This window comes from Prinia subflava, chromosome 3 (assembly GCF_021018805.1).
Source record: "Prinia subflava isolate CZ2003 ecotype Zambia chromosome 3, Cam_Psub_1.2, whole genome shotgun sequence".
Taxonomy (NCBI): Eukaryota; Metazoa; Chordata; class Aves; order Passeriformes; family Cisticolidae; genus Prinia; species Prinia subflava.
The window spans coordinates 93,440,860-93,459,296 of NC_086249.1; the positions used below are offsets into that span (position 1 = coordinate 93,440,860).

At 36.9% G+C, this 18,437-nt stretch overlaps 1 protein-coding gene across 8 annotated transcripts in view; it reads left to right on the forward strand.

Annotated features, from left to right (window-relative positions):
• Nucleotides 1–18,437, forward strand: part of MBTPS2 (membrane bound transcription factor peptidase, site 2) — a 40,670-nt gene that overhangs the window by 8,998 nt on the left and 13,235 nt on the right. Inside the window, exons 4-11 of one of the 8 annotated variants that reach the window (XR_010079738.1) lie at nt 2,000–2,103; nt 4,512–4,639; nt 8,425–8,543; nt 9,390–9,570; nt 11,993–12,087; nt 14,341–14,536; nt 14,655–14,719; nt 15,727–15,994. Coding sequence is in view for 3 of the 8 variants with exons in the window: in XM_063392938.1 (XP_063249008.1) it covers nt 2,000–2,103; nt 4,512–4,639; nt 8,425–8,543; nt 9,390–9,570; nt 11,993–12,087; nt 14,341–14,536; nt 17,046–17,191 (969 nt within the window). In the remaining 5 variants the exon portion in view is untranslated. The other 7 variants (XR_010079737.1, XR_010079740.1, XR_010079741.1 and 4 more) reach the window with 7 other exon arrangements.

Genomic DNA, 18,437 nt, shown 5'->3' on the forward strand with positions numbered 1-18,437 from the left:
TAAATTATTTACTTGTATTTGACTGCCTGGAAGAGAGCAAATTAGTTTTAAAAACCAACAAAACCCCAATTTTGCTTTGTAAGCTTATATTTAGCCTATGGCATAAAGCTGTTTAGCCTTTAGCCTCTGGGTGTGGAGAGAGGGAGAAACAGTTCTGCTTATATTTTATAAAGAATTTTGTACACTTCCTCTTTTGTTCAGTCATGCACTTGATTTAAAATACCTGTCTATAGGTAATGGGGCTGTTTCTCTTCAGCTGGCCCCTCTTGTGTTGGTTACCTACTGACAAAGGTAGGAAAGAAGCAGATTAGTTACAAGGAAAGGATCTTCTTTTACTAAAGGCATTTCCAGTAGGCCATAAAATACAAGACAGTGTGCTTTTTAACAAAATCCTGCTTTTGGTTTCAGAGCCCTTCATGAGAGGTAGCTTCTGTTTTAGGTGAATCTTAAAATAGCTTCTTTGACGTAAGGTCTGAAAGCATCTGGTGCTGTGTTCTAGCAGGCTGCAGTCATGGTGGAATTGAGATGGCAATTTTCGCTGTTGCCATCTGTCCTCCCACTGCAGAGGCAGCACCACTGAAGTGATGCATTAGTGCCACCAGCTGATGCTGTAATGCAAGCAATGATGTTTCAGAAATGAAGTGTGGCTGTCTTTCATACTGTGAGGTACCACAGCTGAGCCTGTTAAGGTAAATTTCTTGGTCACCATCACACTCTGGATAGAATTCGTGAGGTGATTAACATTAATGGATCCTTTTGAAGGATTTACTTTAGCTAGATTGTCTCAACAACCTCTTGTACAGTTCTGCTGCATGAGTAGGTAAATGCATATATATAAGTGAAGAATGTGCAGGACTGAACAAAGGTAGAATCCAGCCTACCTAGTTGGATGTGCAGCCTTTTGTTTTCCACAATGCTGGTTTTTATAGAGTTCTATAGATAGGCCAGGAGTTTTTGCCCACAGCATCTCTTTTGTGAGGCTGGATTGCAATTCAGGTTGTGTTCACATCAGTTGTTAGTGAGCTTACTGGAGTGCAGCCTGCCTTGAGTAGAAGAAGCTGCAGATCTGACAAGAGAAATGCCCCAGAGCAAGCAGCAGAAGTGGCCTTATCATCCCACTGCAGCCCAGCAGCTGAGAGGGATGGGCCCGTGCAGGAGGAAGGTCCATCGGGAGGAAGGAGGGGATGGTTCCTCATGCCGTGACTAGAGGCTGCTTTGAAGCCTGGCTGGAAGCAGTTGATGTCTCATGACAAGCACAGTGAAGGACCTGGGAGTGGTGGGAATCCCCAGCAACAGGAAGAAAATAAAGGGCTTGCATATTATGTCTTAGGTATATTAAAATAGTATACCCATTTCAAGGTGGGGGCTTTTAAAGGTTGAATTGCCATGTGTAGTCTACCAAAACCTGAAGAGTAGATGAAAATTACTTTTTAAAATTTTTTTTGACCCTGTAAACTGGGATAGTCTTCTGATTTGTATAGGAAGAGAGAAGGGAGAGACTGACTGTTCAGCTGTCAACTCATTTTTGAACTTTTCATGTTCATACTCTTTAAAGTGCCATACAGCTTTTATTATTTTCTTTTGAAAGGCGGATCTTTTCTATAGCTACATGACTGGCTGCAGGCTGCAGGACATTGTAAACTAATGCTCACAGTGCTAAGCCTGTTTCATTTAATGGAAGTCTGTGTACATTTTTATAAACTTCTCGAGCTTCATACAGAATAGGACACATTTGGTCAGAGCTTTGGGGAATATATAGGGCAGGGAGAGGGCTTTTATGCCTGGTGACCTATTTAACGTTCAACAAAAGAATGTGTATTTAATGTATTTCAAAATACACTGAACAAGTTGGTAAAAGAGGTGCAAACTGATCAGCCCCTATTCTATCGTGGGTCTGAAGAAGTGAGTGAGAGCAGCAAATTTAGGAGCAGAATGATTTGTCTTTGTACCTCTTGTTTCCCTCCTGTGTTTTGTTTTGTTGTCATGCCCACATCAACAGGTGCCTGGTGTCAATTTGCCCGTCAGCCAGCTGACCTATTTCTTCTCTGCAATCCTTATCAGTGGTGTGATACATGAAGTCGGCCATGGGGTGGCAGCTATTCGGTAATTTCTGGTTTGCTTTTCTCCTACTCTGACGACAAAGCCAAATATTCCAGAGCAGTTACCTGCCCGTGAATTTTGTTAGGACTGCTTTGTTTTACCTAGAGAGTCTGTTTAGTCTGCAATTCATAGCTTCCTTAGGTTGGCAGTTTGGAAGGGTGTACAAATTAAGGATAGGGTTTTAATACAGTGTATGTTATGCAGATCATGAGAAAGGACTTCTGCTTTGCAAATATAGCATCAGGTTTAAACCAATTTTTTTTTAAGTGGCCCTGTTTTTTACACAGCAATTTCATTTCTGCACCTGTGGCACTTGAAAAGAACTCATGTGCTATTGCACTGTGATGCTTTAAAATAGATTTTTGATTGATTTGTTTAAAAATAGTTTGTGAAATATGATATGAACAGATTGAAGCAATAACCTGGTCAAATGTGATTTGCCTCTGTTAACCTTAATGATGTATTAGTTTTGATCAAAGATTATATTTTTAATGTCCTTAACTATGATGATTACTTCACAAAAATTATTTGACAGCTTAGTCATTGCTGTTAAATGCCACTTTAGCATAAGAAGGTTAAGCAATAATTACTGGGATTGATGTTCAGTATCCTCGACATTTCTCCTGGACATCGTCATTATCTCTTCTTTGAGCATAAAACCCTAAGTTGTTTTTGATTTTTTTGACTTTAGGGAGTCATGACTGCATTTTAACCCATATACTACCTTTTTTGTAACCCCAAAGGTTCTCACTCAAGGGGGTGCTTTGAGACCCTCTGTGTTTCATATGCTCTGCTTGTCTTTCAGCTTCCCTCAGCTATTCACAGGGAATTTTCTGTGGAGGATGAACCTTTTTCTTATCCCATCACAGGAAGATGCAACAAAATTGTCATTCTACTACATGTTGCTGGCAGACTGCAGAGAAGCTAGGAGTTACTACAGAGCTCTTTTTAAGCAGAAAGGAGGAATAATTATTTTATCTTAATGGTGTGTTATCTTTATTCAAGGTCTAGAGCAGAGGCTTTGAATATTCAATTTTGGTTTATATTTTAGTCAAAAAATTGTTTTTCCACTATTTCCAGCAGAGAAATTAGTTGGTCCAATGTACATTGTCAGCCAAGTTTGCTGCTGCTGTTTTCTGCTTGACTTTTTTATTTTCCTTCTAGCACAGGTTGGGTCTATAGTGCTGTTACTGTAAATTGTCAGGGTTTCAACTTTACTAAAAAGCTGTGCTGTGGGCAAATTTTATTATTCTGGCAATTCACTTAGCTTCCTGAAATCCAATACACTTTTGCCAACTTCAGTTCCAGAAAGCATTAGCTGTGAACTATAAGAGTTTAAATATTTGAGCCTTAGTCAAGGCTTGTACCAAACAACTCTTTTTCTTTCTCCCTGTGTATGTTCTACCCAAGTCATGAAATCCGGAATAGGCATTAAACTGCCTATTACTAATTGGCAGTATGGGATGAGTTAACTCCACAGCATTGGTGTGTGACTTAATTCTGAATAATTTTATATAGTCATTTGTCTTCTTTTGGTGTGTATACACATTAAGTAGATAAATGTAAATAAGTAAAATGTTACACCCAGTATGTTTTCTCAGTAAAGATATGGAATTAGCTGATCTGTGCCTAGTTTGTCTTGGAACATGATTTTGCCATGCCTCTCCTAAGTCCCTTATGCAATTTCTAGCTTCAAAAAACCTTAATGTATTTGTTCCAAAAAATTCCATTTAAAAGTAATTGCAAGTCCTTGGAAAAAATATTATCTGTATAATACTGTCAGCTACTAATATATTTAAATAGAATCATAGAGTGTTAAGGTTTGGAAGGGCTTTAGCATTTGTCCTTTTAACGCCTTGACTTGTTTTCATTTTTTTAGATGACATTTCCCTCACTTTTGTTAGTTCACAACGTACTCTAAGTTCCAATTAGGAGAAACAGAAGAATTAAAAATTCCAGAACTGTGGAAGTGTTTCTTTAAAAGGAAAGCAATTGCTTCTTGCAAGTATTTTTACACAGATGAGTTTGAAACCGCTTCCTATGGACTGCCATTTTTTTACTTAAAATAACAATTACACCAAATGTTGAAATATATCTTAACATGAAGGTTAGGTAGGTTTTTAAAAAGTATTTTATGTGTTACTGTTACCAGAAGACAGAAAAGAAGTTGAACTTACCCTTTATGTTTTTACCAAACTTAAAAATGTATACTGCCTAGAAGTGGCAACTACTGCAGAAAATATCCTCTAGTTTAATTATCTTTCAATTACTGACAGTTTACAAAATCAATTAGTTTTATAACCAAAATTTTAGTCATTCTTATCAAAAAATGTGTGCTACGTAGAATCTCTCAGTTTTTCTTTTGTTTGCTTGCAGTTACACCGCTTCACTTTTCTTTTCTTCTTTTTAAGAGAACAAGTACGATTTAATGGGTTTGGGATTTTTATCTTCATTGTCTATCCTGGAGCATTTGTTGACCTCTTCACAACTCACTTGCAGCTGATATCTCCTGTCCAGCAGTTAAGGATATTTTGTGCAGGTAATAGTTTGTGGTTTTTTATTAAATCTTTGCTTAGCACCATTACTTATTCTAAGGCATCATTTGTGAAATTTTGATTGCAGATTTGAAGTTTAGAGTGAATAGTTACCAAAGCTTCGCTTCACCTAATGGGGATCCTTCTGTTCTGAACCTATGTTGGCATCTCAGAAAATCATTTGATCATTACTGTCCTTATTGAGCTGCTTTCTGGCTAGAGATGTCAGTTTCTGGGATCTTAAATGAGTACCAATTCCTGTCATGAAAAACATCATTGTATTCTAAATCAATTCAAAATGGTTGTGCATAACAATTCCAGTTGTGTGGTTGAGGAAAGACTGTGGTTTCTAATCTTCCTCTCATTAGAAAGAGCTCTTGCACCAGGTGCAGAAGTTCCTCTGTCTTTTTTGTTTGTATGTTGTTTGGGGTGTTTCTGCACATTTTATGGCTGAAGTAGCAAAACCTTGGAGCCCACAAGCTGGGAAATACTCAGCCAGAATGGTGCTGTGAGAACAGGACTTCGTGTCACAGGTCAGCATCCTTGAACAATTCACTACTGCTCTCTGCAATAGGAGCAATCTATTTTTCAATAGTGTTGTGAGTGGTTTTCACTGACCTGTGAGTTGTGTTATTATACAGGTCACTGTGTTTTGATGTTGCCATCAGAGAGAAATAAAGGTCAAAACACAAACATCCAAAGAGAATTGTAGCTTATGGCTCCAGATAACCTCCAGATGTTTTTGAATTGATGTTTTCTGAAGTCTCTGGCCACTGGGAAGTAGAGCCTGGTTGCTGTGAGAAGTCAAACTAAGACTGTTATTCTGCCTGAACCACTTGTGTGGTTATTTCTAGAGACAAAGGTGGCTCCCAAAGAACTGAAATAGAGAAGTTATCAGTCCTTGATGCTGATGTTTTTCTGTTGCAGTCTAGCAGCCAGCCTGTTGTAATGTTTAGTTATTAACGTATCTAAAACATCATATAGAGAGTGGACATACAGAAGCCTTTAGGAAGCATGTTTTCAAGCTTTCATTAATCAAGTAAATAATTACAAATGTTAGCTAAGTAAATGTATCTGTATTCCAAATACCTGAATCAACAAAACTCATTCACTACAATAGGCTAAATTTTATGAAGCTCTGTTTCTCAAATTAATCTGTTTCCATTTCCATCTTCTGGGAACAGAACTGAAAGAAAAGGCATACTGAATTTCAAAATGGTTTGCTTACATAGATTCCTGAGACATTATCTAGAAAAATAGAATTCTTAGCTGTAGTAGGAAATAATGGCTTGCATGTTTTGATGACAATCAAACAGCTGTAATAATTTTTCATGTTTCTCAAGAAAACCTGAAATAGGGAAATACAAAGCAGGAGTGAACATGTTGTGAAAGTGGTCAGCATGAATGGCTTGCTTCCAGTCAGGTGTAACAAATAAAGGTCTTTTTTTACACTTTATGATAGATAAGTTTCAGAAATAGTTGTTTGATAAAATGCAATACTCAGTAAACAACCAATTTCTTTTATTTGTCAGAACAGTTGAATGAACCTATTCCTGGTGTTCAGAAATTTGAATTTAGAGAGACATGTTCTCAGATGTTTGTATAGCAGCCAAGTAACACAGCTAGACTAGAGGCCAATACCAAATATTCTTTTTGTAGTCCAGCTATAGTCTGGAGATTAAAAAATATATCTTTTGTACAGCAGATGGCATCATATGTTCAAGAATAGGAAATGAGTGTTCTTGTAAGACTTGTGATATTTATAGCATAATTCCATGCCTTCTAGATAGTTGAAAAGTGATTCTGTGCAGCATGTTTTGTTATTAGTTTAAATATTTGTATTTCTTTCTGAGATAATTTTTAATACATTTCATCTTGTCTTTAACAGGAGTTAAATGTTTTTTTCTTTTCTTTTTTTAATTAATTAATAGTTAATAAATTATTTTAAGATGTTTTAGGGTTATATGAGGTGTCCCTTTTTAAATGTAAATAATTAGGTATCCAAGGATGAGGCTGTTTTAGCAAGATGAAGTGGAAGGTAGACTGAGCAGTGTGCCTCTACAGGTATTGTCATTTGGACCATGCTTGTTTTTCTGTGGATCACCTGGAAGGAGTTTGAAACCTTTCTAATTTAGTTTTTTTGCTTTATTCTACACAGGAAATGTCAATTTTGGTAGCAAGGCCCCTCTTTCCTGGCTGCCTGAAAATATTCCTTGTCACCCTCTAGAAGTACCATCACTTCTTTTTTATTATTATAATTTTATGCGTTGGGGTTTTTTTCAGTTCACTCTATGTAGCAGCCACACTGTTGGAAAGAATTTTGTTTCCGTTTTACATTTTTTTGTCTTTTGTTAAGCTATTAAGCTGAAAAAATATTTTTATGATAAAAAGGTTAAAACAATCAGGTTAAAATATTTGCTCCCTGCTTCTGGATTTGTTGCAAATAAATGTGTGTGTGTGAGATAAGGACAACTGATTACAAAAACATTTCCTCTATCTGAGTGCCTTTCCGTGAAATACAATTAAAACTATAGAAAGAAGTTCCTTTAAGAAGCATCTACCTGTGGAAATGGCAACAAACCCTTACTTGAAGAACTCCAAAAATGCCTCTCATTTCTGCAGCATTAGAAGAGTAAAAGAAGGTGAGGTGAGATGTGGAGATAGACAGGGGAGATAAATCTGCTATATGCTATGATTTCAGTGTTACATACACTGCAAGAAAGATAGATTTAATATATTTTTAAATCTATTCATTGAATTCCTGTGCTGTAGCTGCACTGTAAGTATAGAATTGAATCAAACTCCTCCTAACAAGATGAAGCACTGGAAGAAGGAAATAAAGCCTCTCCAACACTGAAAGGTTTTCCTGCATTGTTCACACAAAACTGTTTATCTGAGAACACAAACGAAATGAGAAAATTTGTGTAGTGCTACATGTGGAAAGCCATAAAGCTTTGATGATGAACTCCAGCTGTGTCTTATGATAGTGGCTCCTTGCTTCTTATGGAGAACCAGATAGTGTAAAGATGGCAATTGCAAATATGTTCCCCAAACAATGTGTCAGGAAATGCTGATTTGTACAACTGTTTCTTGATGGGGTTTTAGGTCCGTATTTTCTTATAGAAGAAGCCTTTTTTAACAAATATTTTTCTAAATTCATTTGGCACATATACAGGTAATAATTTTAATTAAAATAATGTAGGTTACCATCACAAATACTGATTGCAAGTAAATTTCAAACACCTTGCTCTCTAGGACAAACAGAATTTATTCAAAAATAAGCCAATTTATTGAGATTCTTAAATGCAGCAGTTTATTGTGGTAGAAAGTAATATGTAATAGATTTCATTCCACTTTTTTTTTTTTAATACTTATGATTGAAGACAACTCTGTAGATAGAAACTGTATTTTAATAATTGATTCAGAAGCCCAGTTTTTCTTCTGGATACACTGCTCTCATACTTATAAAAGTAGTGGTACATGAAATCTTTATGTGGTAGAGTGACACCTTAGAAATGAACTTACTGCTCTCCTGTCTTTTTTGACTGTATAATTCTCAGGGGCTTAGAGATTTCTCTAAAACTCCCTTACAAAGTGGCATCATAGAAGCGAAAGTTTGTAATCTATGTACTCTTCTTTTATGCCTATGTTCACAAATTAACCTTTCATTTATTCTTAGAGTAATAAATTAACTTTCAAGAAAGTTAATTAGAAGGCAGGTGTAGGATCATTTAAAAACCAACTTATTGTTATTAGTGTTTATTTAGAAACTTTTTTGCCTTCTTTTTAGGGGTGTGGCATAATTTTGTTCTTGGTGTTGCCAGTTTCATGGTGTTGTTTCTGCTGCCAGCCATCCTTTTCCCTTTCTATTACACGGGTGTTGGGGCACTTGTCACTGAGGTTGCAGAGGTAAGAGGGATATATTTGCTGTTTCCATATTTTATAGCCTTTGTGACCTGATATGTACCTGTATCTCTTATTATCACAATCAGTTTTGGTCAGTGCAGCCCTTTCCAGAATCTAATATACTGAACTTCTTGCTTAAAGTTTTCCTTTCAGCCTCATGTATCTTAGTATTAGTAAATAAAGGAACATGGTGTGAATAATGATAGACTAATTAGCATACTGTGAAACTGTTGAGACATTTGAGATGACTTTACAGGTTTTATTTCTGGGGGTTTTTAACTGTTTTTCAGTATTGGCACAAAGCAAATCTACTGGAAACTGTGTTATCACTCCCGTTACTGCTATCTGTTTTTAATGTTAGAAATTATTTTGAGCTGATTGCCTTGTTTGGTCAGCTGGAAGCAAAGTAGAGATAGACTTCTGGGATTCTGGAAAGAATTTTTTTTTTCTGACCTAATCAAATACAGCACAATTGAACTGCAGAGCTGAAAGAATCTAATCTTTCTTGGATCTAAAAGTCAATTGATAAAATTCAGGAGAGAGTGACATTTATAATGCTTTATTACCTTTGAAAGTATAGGTACACCTGCTTTCTTGAAAAGTTAAGGTTATTTAAATTACTTGAACATAGTATATTGTGGGTTTTCTTACCATTTTGACCTATATGAAAATAGTTACTCAGATTTGAAGATGTCTCCAGGACACTTGGAGACTTCCCTTTCCCTCCCCTTTCCCCCATTTTTTGGTGTCTTAACCTAAAGATTTCAAAGTAGAAAAGTAGAACTTTTTGTAAACTAAACCTCATGGTTTTAACTGTAGTAATATGACTGACTTCACTGTTCTTCTCAGGATTCTCCTGCCAATGGACCAAGAGGTCTTTTTGTGGGAGACCTTGTCACTAACCTGCAAGACTGCCCAGTTTATAATGTGGAAGACTGGAATTCCTGTCTGGGAGACATTTCAGAGAAGTCACAGGCTGGCTACTGTGTAAGTGCAGCCACCCTACAGCAATTAAGCTTTCCAGCTAGAGGTATGACTTAAGGTGCTCTCCTCATTATTTTGTATGTTAATTTTTTTTAATTTTAATTTTATCCTGTCTTAAGGACTATTTTGGATTTAGAATTTGTTGTTGGGGTCAGATTTCTTGTAAGTCAAATCTGCTGTCCTGTCTTAAGCCAGTGTGCCATGCTCTTTTGTGAAATCTGAAAGTGAGGGAGGGCTAGATAGAGGAATTTCTCTTGTCTTTAAGTCATCCTGTAAAAATACCCTGTATGATCTGAAAAATAACATTTGCTTCTTCAAGATATTGCAGAACTTGGTTCTTAGCAGTAGTACAATTATCTCCTCTATTGTAAGTTCTGTAAAATGGATCAACTCAGTGATCTTTTGCAGATGTAAATTTCACATTTCTTCACCGCTTTGATCAGCAGGACATTGCAAATTGTATGATTCAACCCAATGATGGGCTTTATTATGGTTGCTTCTTCAGGTATGTCTTCCTATAGGGTTTTGTGTCATTGCCCATAAACTCAGTTTTGTCTGGATTGCACATACTGCTTCTGGAAGTCAGTCTACTTCCTTCTGTTCCCTTTAATACATTAGAGTGCTTGTTACTGTAAGGGCTTACCCCAAGAAACAAACAAACAAAAAAAGAACTGAACTAAACTAGAACAATAAACAAAAATTGAGTAGCACAAAGAAGAACAGTCAAGTTAAATTGGCTGAGTGTCTTTTGACATGTCCTGAAGCTCCCTAAACGTTTTCATGCAGGCATTCATGGAAACTGAATTCCAGAGGTAAGGGGCTGCTGCTGAGCAAAACCTAGAGGATACTATTCAGAGCTTCAAAATTGTCACTGTATTTTTCCATCATCCTGGAAATAAACAAGAGTTCAGGCAACTCAACTGTCCATGGTTTTGATGCAATTTTGTGAAGCTGAAAAAGTGTTTGTTTTTTTTTAGTATGTAAAGAAAGTTATCTTATAGCTGTTAATAGGATAAATATTTAAACTGGAAACTAGTGGTATATGGGTAAGAACCTGCTTTTAGAGGTCTCACAGTTTAGATTATACCTCTGAAGAGGAGTGCAGCTTTGGCCCATGCTTTCATCTGGCCAGGGATGGCAAGAAGCAGTTCTCAGATGTTGTAGGTGTATATATCTTCAGATCCTGCTGTCCTCGGAAGTGCAGTTTTAGGGTCATGGGTAATAAAACTGCATATTCTGCAGATGAACCAGTCCTATTTAGATTGAAATACTAGAGGCTTAATGGCTGAGACTCAATATTGCTTCCAAGCCTGGTTGCTGTATTGTGTTAGCAGCCCATTGTCCCACTGCTGCCTTCTAATCAGACCAGTCTGTCTGCATTTTTGGAGTCATAAGCCTCCAGCAGTGAGAAATATTCCTCTGAAATTAAATGAACTCTGTTTGGTCTCCAGCAGCTGTCATTCGTCAAAATCTCGACAGTTCACAACTTGACATAAATACAGAATATTGATAAAAATGTATATAGCAAATGGACTCCATCTAGTTGACCATAAAACTAATGGAGAGTGAACTATCTGAGTATTGAAGCTAGAGAAAAAACAGTGCCCCAAGGATCTTCTTGAAATTTAAAAAAAAAAGTGTTTTCAATGTAGTTTAGAAGGAAACTAATTTCATGGTCATTTGCTATTCAAAAATATATGTGGTTTCTTAGCCTCAGGGTACTTGAAACAAGGTTTGTACAGTACAGTGCTTGCACCTGTAAGCCCTGGGCATAAAGCTCCATGTCAGTGGATTGCAGGTTATGCAGGGATAAATCAGCAACCACTATCACAGGCTTGATGTGCCTGAGGAGTGACTGCAGCTGCTGTGGTACAGATCCTGACTGTGACCATCCTTCTGTGTCTCTGCGTTTGAGCTGCTGTTGGACAGCAGGTTAGGCTCAATGCATTTCAAGAGCATATGTACAAAGGTTCTTTTCCAGACTAGTTAAATCATGGTTTAAAACATCATTTATTCACTGCTGCAGCCCTCAAGGCTTGGAAAGCTTTCAGCATCTGAGTCTTGTAAAGGCTTTCATGATTTGAAAAGTATGTTTTGAATCTTGGCCATTTCCATAGCCGGCCAGGGAAATCAGTACAGTAGTGGCTAACAAATTTCTGTGCCAACCATTGGTGCAAGTTAGAGCCAATGGATATAAAAGTGTTTTGCAACTTGTAATGCTCAAAACATTGAAGTGGTAGATCCCCAGCATCTCAAGGAGATTTATTAAGGTGAAAAAATCAGTATGTGATGTGACTGAAATCATGTGACATTCACACATATTGATGGTGAAGCTTTATTTTTAGTTGAGCCTCAGCTAGGCTATGTGAATTACTGTAATTCTTGAAGGTTTCAGGATGATTGTTTTACTTCATTCAGAGACTTTTTTCAGCATATAATATTATGTGGTCTCTGCCTTTGTTCTTTAGTCTACAGAAGACTTGATGGCACAGTTGAATGTTGTAGTAACAACAGCCTCACAGACATTTGCTTTTCATATAGCAATAAGTTGGACAGCCATCTGGTAAGTTACTTAAACTGCTAATTCTCTTTGGTAAATCTATTTTTTATATTAAATTAGTAGTATTTACTGACACTTATGCAGCATACTCAAGTGTTTGAGAATATCTACAGTTTATAATAATGGTATGCATGTATTTTCCCAATTACAGGTTAAAACTCACAAAATATTAGTTACAATTTTTCTCATAATCAAACAGAGGGTCTCTGGAAGAATCATAAAAAGTCTTAGACACCACATTCCTTTAGGCAGAAAGACACCTCAGGCATTTTCAGTATTCTGGATGCACAATACTGGTGAGAAAAAAAACTTCTGAGAAGGTGAAATTGCTTATTTTGGTGTTTCTGTCCTTAAAGGTATTGAGCACTACAGGGAGACCAAAGCCTTGGACTATCTGTTAAGTTATTTTGTCTGAGGCCAGCAGTGCTGGTCCCTACATTAAAATAAAAACATGCAGAAGAAGGTCCTAGAGATTGCCCAGCTTCTCAAAATAAGGGCCCATACTTGAATTTTTTTTCACTTGAATTTTCTTGTCGCATAGAAACAAAGTTTCTCATTAGGATTTTGACTTACTCCCTTATAAAAGGGTTTAGCAGCATTCCAGTGCCTAGAGGGCTACAAGAAAGCTGGGGAGAGACTTTCCACAGAGGCATATAGTGTTATGACAGGGGGGAATGGCTTTAAACTGGAAGAGGGCAGGTTTAGATTAGACATTAGGAAGAAATTCTTTACTGTGAGGGTGGTGAGGCCCTGGCACAGGTTGCCCAGAGCACTTGTGGATGCCCCATCCCTGGAAGTGTTCAAGGCCAGGCTGGATGGAGCTCTGACCAGCCTGGTCAAGGGGAAGGTGTCTCTGCCCATGATTGGGGTTGGAATGAGATATCTTCCAGCTCAAGGTCCCTTCCAACTCAAGCTGTTCTATGGTTCTGTGAAAATTCATCAATGTTTTTTAAAATATGTGTTCCATACTGACAGTGATGGAACATTTCTGTTGGTTCTTTACAAGCAAAAGAGCACAAGTATCAACTGTGTAAACTTTTCTACACATATTAATTAATTATTAATATGTTAATTAATCAGTTAATTATTGTGCTGACTCCAGTGATAAATACCTGAAGAAATTCAAATAAATTTGTTCCAAATCTGCTATGTTTACAGTTCTACAGTGGTAAACTTCCCACTCCAGGGTGTTTTTGTGGTATTTAACCACTAAGAGTTGAACATATTCCAGCAGTTCGTTTGAAATATGGCAGTGGCAGCAAGATTGGATAAATCACTATCCCCTTGAGCCTGGGCATTCTTAAGCTTGTAGCTGCTACTTATGAACAGGGAAGAAATAAAAGCATCAGGAAGCTTGAAAGCTTGAGACTTTGTGACTTTCAAGTGTCCTTAGACTGGCTGTGAGTTTTTGAACAGGTTTTTTGAATGGTCTTTGCAGTGCTATGCAGCAGTTTTTGAAAGTGTGTTCTCTCCCTCATTAGAATAGAAGGGATTTGTATAAATGTCAATGGTGAGCATCTGACATTCATACATTTGTGGGGAGTGCAATGGTCAGGCTGAGAAGGTAGAAATTACTTTTGTTTTTCCTCCTAAGGCAAACAGTAGATTACGATTCCTTGCTTCTATCTTTAGAACAAAAGGAAAAGTGTCACTGAAATTTTATGAGAGGCATGAAGGAGAAAACCAATTTCCTGTTCCCCTCTGCTGTACTGTCTTTGGCTGGTGGGGAGCAAGAAAGATCTGGTCTCAGACCTGAGAGTGGAATGGTGTTATAGGCAGGGGTTGGGGCAGAGCAGTGCACTCAGTCCTGTGTTCATCTCAGTTGAGAACGGTTTCTTAGCTACCACACACCTGGTAGGTTTGTTGTTTTATTTGCTAAAACTTCAGCTTGAACAGATAAGTCACTAGGATGTTGATCTCTGTCCATTAGAAATCACTGACCTATGTTTAAATGCTGTGATTCTTTGTTGTGCATGTGTGTACTTTTCTAGAAATAGTTTGCTTTTATTTTGGTATATGTACATACCCTCTCTTCCACACTACAAATTATGGAATGACAGGTTGAATATGCATCAGGCAGAGATTTGTCAGGATTTGACAACAAAAAGCTAGGGAAAAAAACCCAGATTTTAGCTCTTCATGGGCTTATATCAGTGAGCAAATTTCTTTGCTTAAAAAGGAATATTTTGTTCTTTTTCTTTGGATCTGCTGGAAAATACCTTTACCTTTTATAATGATTTTAAATGCCCTTTGCAGTATGCCTGTCTGCCAGCACGAAAAGTTATTGAAGCCAGCAAAGTTTGTCGAACCAACATGGACTGCCATAAGGACTTTGTTCCAAGCTTTTGTGTGACTCCTTCTTTGGAGAACCAAACAAGGCTAATCAGGGTAAAGCACCCACCCCATATTGACATGCTCTATGTAGGACACCCCATGCATCTTCAGTACACAGGTTGGTATTATTGAAAAAAACAGTTTCTAATATGGTTTCCTTTTCCTGCCTGCTTAAACAAGGTCTTGGAGTGCTTCTTAGTTAATTTTTTTAAAGCAGAATCCATTTCTTGTTACAGCCAGTTGAGAGACATGGACTACTCAGGCCTAAAATGAAATGTTCAGAGTGCAATGAGTTATGAAGGTAATAGAAACCATATGTGATATGAGATGGTTGTTTTTTCACAAAACCATGAAAGAGCTATTTCTACAACAAATCTTATTCAGGTTAGTCATAGGAACCAGGTGTCTGCATTTTCCTACCACGTAAATGTCTCAAAATGCTGTTATAAAATCTCTAGGGCACCTTGCTTTAACACCTTGCCTGGAATATTTGCATGACTGCTTAAATCACACTTAATACCCAAGTATCTGTGACAGATTCCCATGACTACTGAGCCACAAGTGTTATCAAAACATAGTTTTTTCCTGATTTATTTTTTCATTTGACTGCCCTAAATTAAGTAACATATAAAATTTTAGTTCCCTACTTTGAAGTTCACTGTGACTCTCCTTTGGGGCATCTTATATAAGTAAAAAGTATTTCTGCTCCTGAAGTGAGTATGGAAAGAATGAACAAATTCATCAACATTTTACTTGACAGCTTGAGTGGCATGATGAAAATTAGCTGTAGATGGGCTTCAAAAAGTTTGAAGTGTTAAATTACTGTCCCTTCCTGTGAGGAAGGTATCTGTTCCTCACAGGCAGCTGAAACTCTTGGGGTGATTTTACCTCAAACACCTTGGAAGTATCTCCTTAGGAAGGCATTGTACTTTCCTGAATAAGCACTGCAAATAGGTACAAAAGAGCTTTAGAAACAGCAGTGAAATCTGGGGATGTAAATTTGTTAACATTCTTGTATACCATATTTTTAGTCAATCTATCAATCTTTGTTTTTCCATACTGGTAATTTGATAATCTGTGAGGAGTTATTTTTATTTCAACATTTTTACAATATATTTTCATTTAAGCCCAAAATATGATCTCTTCATTTGTTACTTCTGGTCTCATGCCATTTAAGAGGAAAACATTTTTCACTTATGTGTTACCTACACACACTACTAAATATCTGATGATATTTTTTCAAATGCAGCAACATATTTTAAGAATAGAGTTTTATAATTATTCAGAATTCCTTTCCTTGGTCTTTAGCAATACAAACTATTGCTACTGAAGAACAATTGATGTTGTTCTCTTCTCAATACACTGGAGCAATGGAGTTTTCATTGGGATTTCCCACTCCAGTAACTGTGCAGAAGAATTGAACCTGCCAGTCTTTCAGAAGTCAGAAAATAATGGTACTGCATTTAAAGAAGGTAGTTCTTCTTTAAGAAGTTACTTTGTGAAAATACTATTTGCATACACATGTAGGAGTAGAATTTTAAAGTGATTTACCCTTAGAATTGTGCACTGTAATTATGCAATGTATTAATGTAATTAATACATTAATAAATGTATTAATTTTAAAGCTAGAGGTTTATTACCAGCTTTGCTGCAAATGCAGTCTATGCTCTTATGTTCCCTTTGAAAAAACACCAGACCTAAAATGAAAGGATCCTGGCTTGGGTAGCAGGCAGTCTGCTGTACCATCATAGAGTTTCATGCATTCCAGTGAAAAAACTTCTAAATATTTCAGACTTAGCATTGCACTGTACAGGACTGGCTGGGGCCAGCAGGTTTGGTGTGTTTTTTTTTTTCCCAGATGTGACTGATCAGAATGTGGTAACTGTTTTCTACAGTTAAAAAAAGAAAATAATTTCTTCCTCTACTGTGTGAGCTTTGAAATAGGAATATGTTTTAGTGGGATATCTTATTCTTTAGTGTGATCTTTCTGCCTGCAGGAAACATTACTTTTTAGAGTGCTGCTACATTTAACACACAACATAATATGAGAGCTGTAGTACTAGTATGTACTATGACTATACTTTCTCTAGAAATGTCACTAAAGCAATGTTTGAATAGCATTCTAAAATTATGTGTGCATTATTTTCTGCCTAGGCTAGTATTGTCACAGTAGTCCTGATTTATGGAGAAGCAGTAATTATTTCATATTTTCATTTGAAGATAACTTTCAGATTGCATATTTTTAAAAAAAGTATATTCATATTAGCTACTTAGAAGAAATTGTCTCTACAGTTTATTTATATTAAATCTTTCTGTTGCCTCAAATTAAAATATTATAGCAAAAGTATTTTTTGTTAATATGGAGGCTACATATAGCACTTGTTTCCAGTATTTAAAAAATAGCAAAACTTCAAAGAATAATAATCCTAAATGAATATACAGTGATAGATATTTGGCCAAAACTAAAATGTATGATTAGAGGTGCATGTTGTTTGGGACAGACACATTGAGAAATGCTTTTAATTGGCATTCTTTCTGTAAAAAGTATCTAACATTATCCAATATCAATTCATACTGTCAGTTGAATACACATTGTATTAAGTCTTTTAAAACTCTTTGTATTGCAGGCCAGTTATGTTCTAGAGTCCCTTCCTCTGCTGGACAGTTGATATGTAAAGTTGAAATGGAGGACCCTGTCAGTACTGCCATGCAAATATGCAGTGTTTCTTCTTTATTATGTATGAGAGGTTTTATTCCCTCATGTCATTTCTAATAATGCAACATTTTTACTTCCTTCTCTGGGCCTTGTTGGTTGGGAAGAATCTGGTGACTAAGATTTGTATTAGGAATTCACACTTGAGGAAACATCATATCCCTGAATGTTACTCTTGCCCATCACGGACCAAAATCTGTAAGATTTTCTTCATGAAAAGAAGATGGAACTTACCTAGAAGATTATTTCCTCAAGCTTGACCAGTCTCCTACTTCGGTTGTATCCGAGTCTTCCAAAAAAAACCTGCACTTCTTTGCTTTGGACGTGTTCATGAGCAACAACAGCCATAATCCATGGTGAAGGTCTTTCTGGTACAGCCTGTCCTCTAAGTATTACCATGCATGTTTACCCTTATAGATAAGGGTGGTCCTTCATTGCTTTTAACCCAGATTTAAAGGATTACACATCTAGTATAATCTCTCTGCTGGAGACCACACAGAAATATCTCATGCCGTGCTGTCTGTCTCTTCCATGGCATACATGGCCTTTCCCCCATGAAGAAATTTTGAAAAGCTCCTCTTTGGTCAACCTAGTCTCCAAGTCACTTCCAATTAAAATTGTGTATGTTGTGAATTCTTCTCAGTTTTTGCCAACACCATCTAGCATTAGCCAACAAAAGAAATGTTATTTCCAGGTCAAAGAATTGTTTAATTAGAGTGGGAACACAATTACTGTTTTCTCTTACCCGGGCTCATTGCTGTTCACCTCTTCCCAGCAGTGTCTTTGAAGACAAGCCTGTAGAGCATAATTTCTGTAATTCTTTTGTTATTCTTCAGAGGACAGATTCGCCTACTGCCATTAGGTTTGACCCATTACAACCACAAAATTCATTTTTTCATATTACAGTCTCTAGAGCTCAGTCCAGCAACTTCCTGAAGAGTTTCTCTGTGTTTGGAGCAGCAAGGTTTGGGGTTTAGATCCATGTCTAGTGGCAGTCGGTGACAACAGTTTTTTGTAACAAAGAGGGAAGAAGATGAGTGATCCATTCTCAATGTAGGCATAATTACAAGTTCAGGATGGTGACTTGGTAGTGCCCATTAGGTGTTTGTCCAGAGACAGTCAAGCTTTGAAACTACAGTGTTTTGCAGTGTGTGTTTGAAACCTTTGAATACACTGGCTGTCTCAGCCATTTTGCTATTTTGGCTCATGAACAGGAGTTTTGATCAGATGTTTTGATCAAACTTGAGAAGCCTTCAACTTGACAAGTTGTTTGCTTTGGATATCATTTGACCTGTGCATACAGACA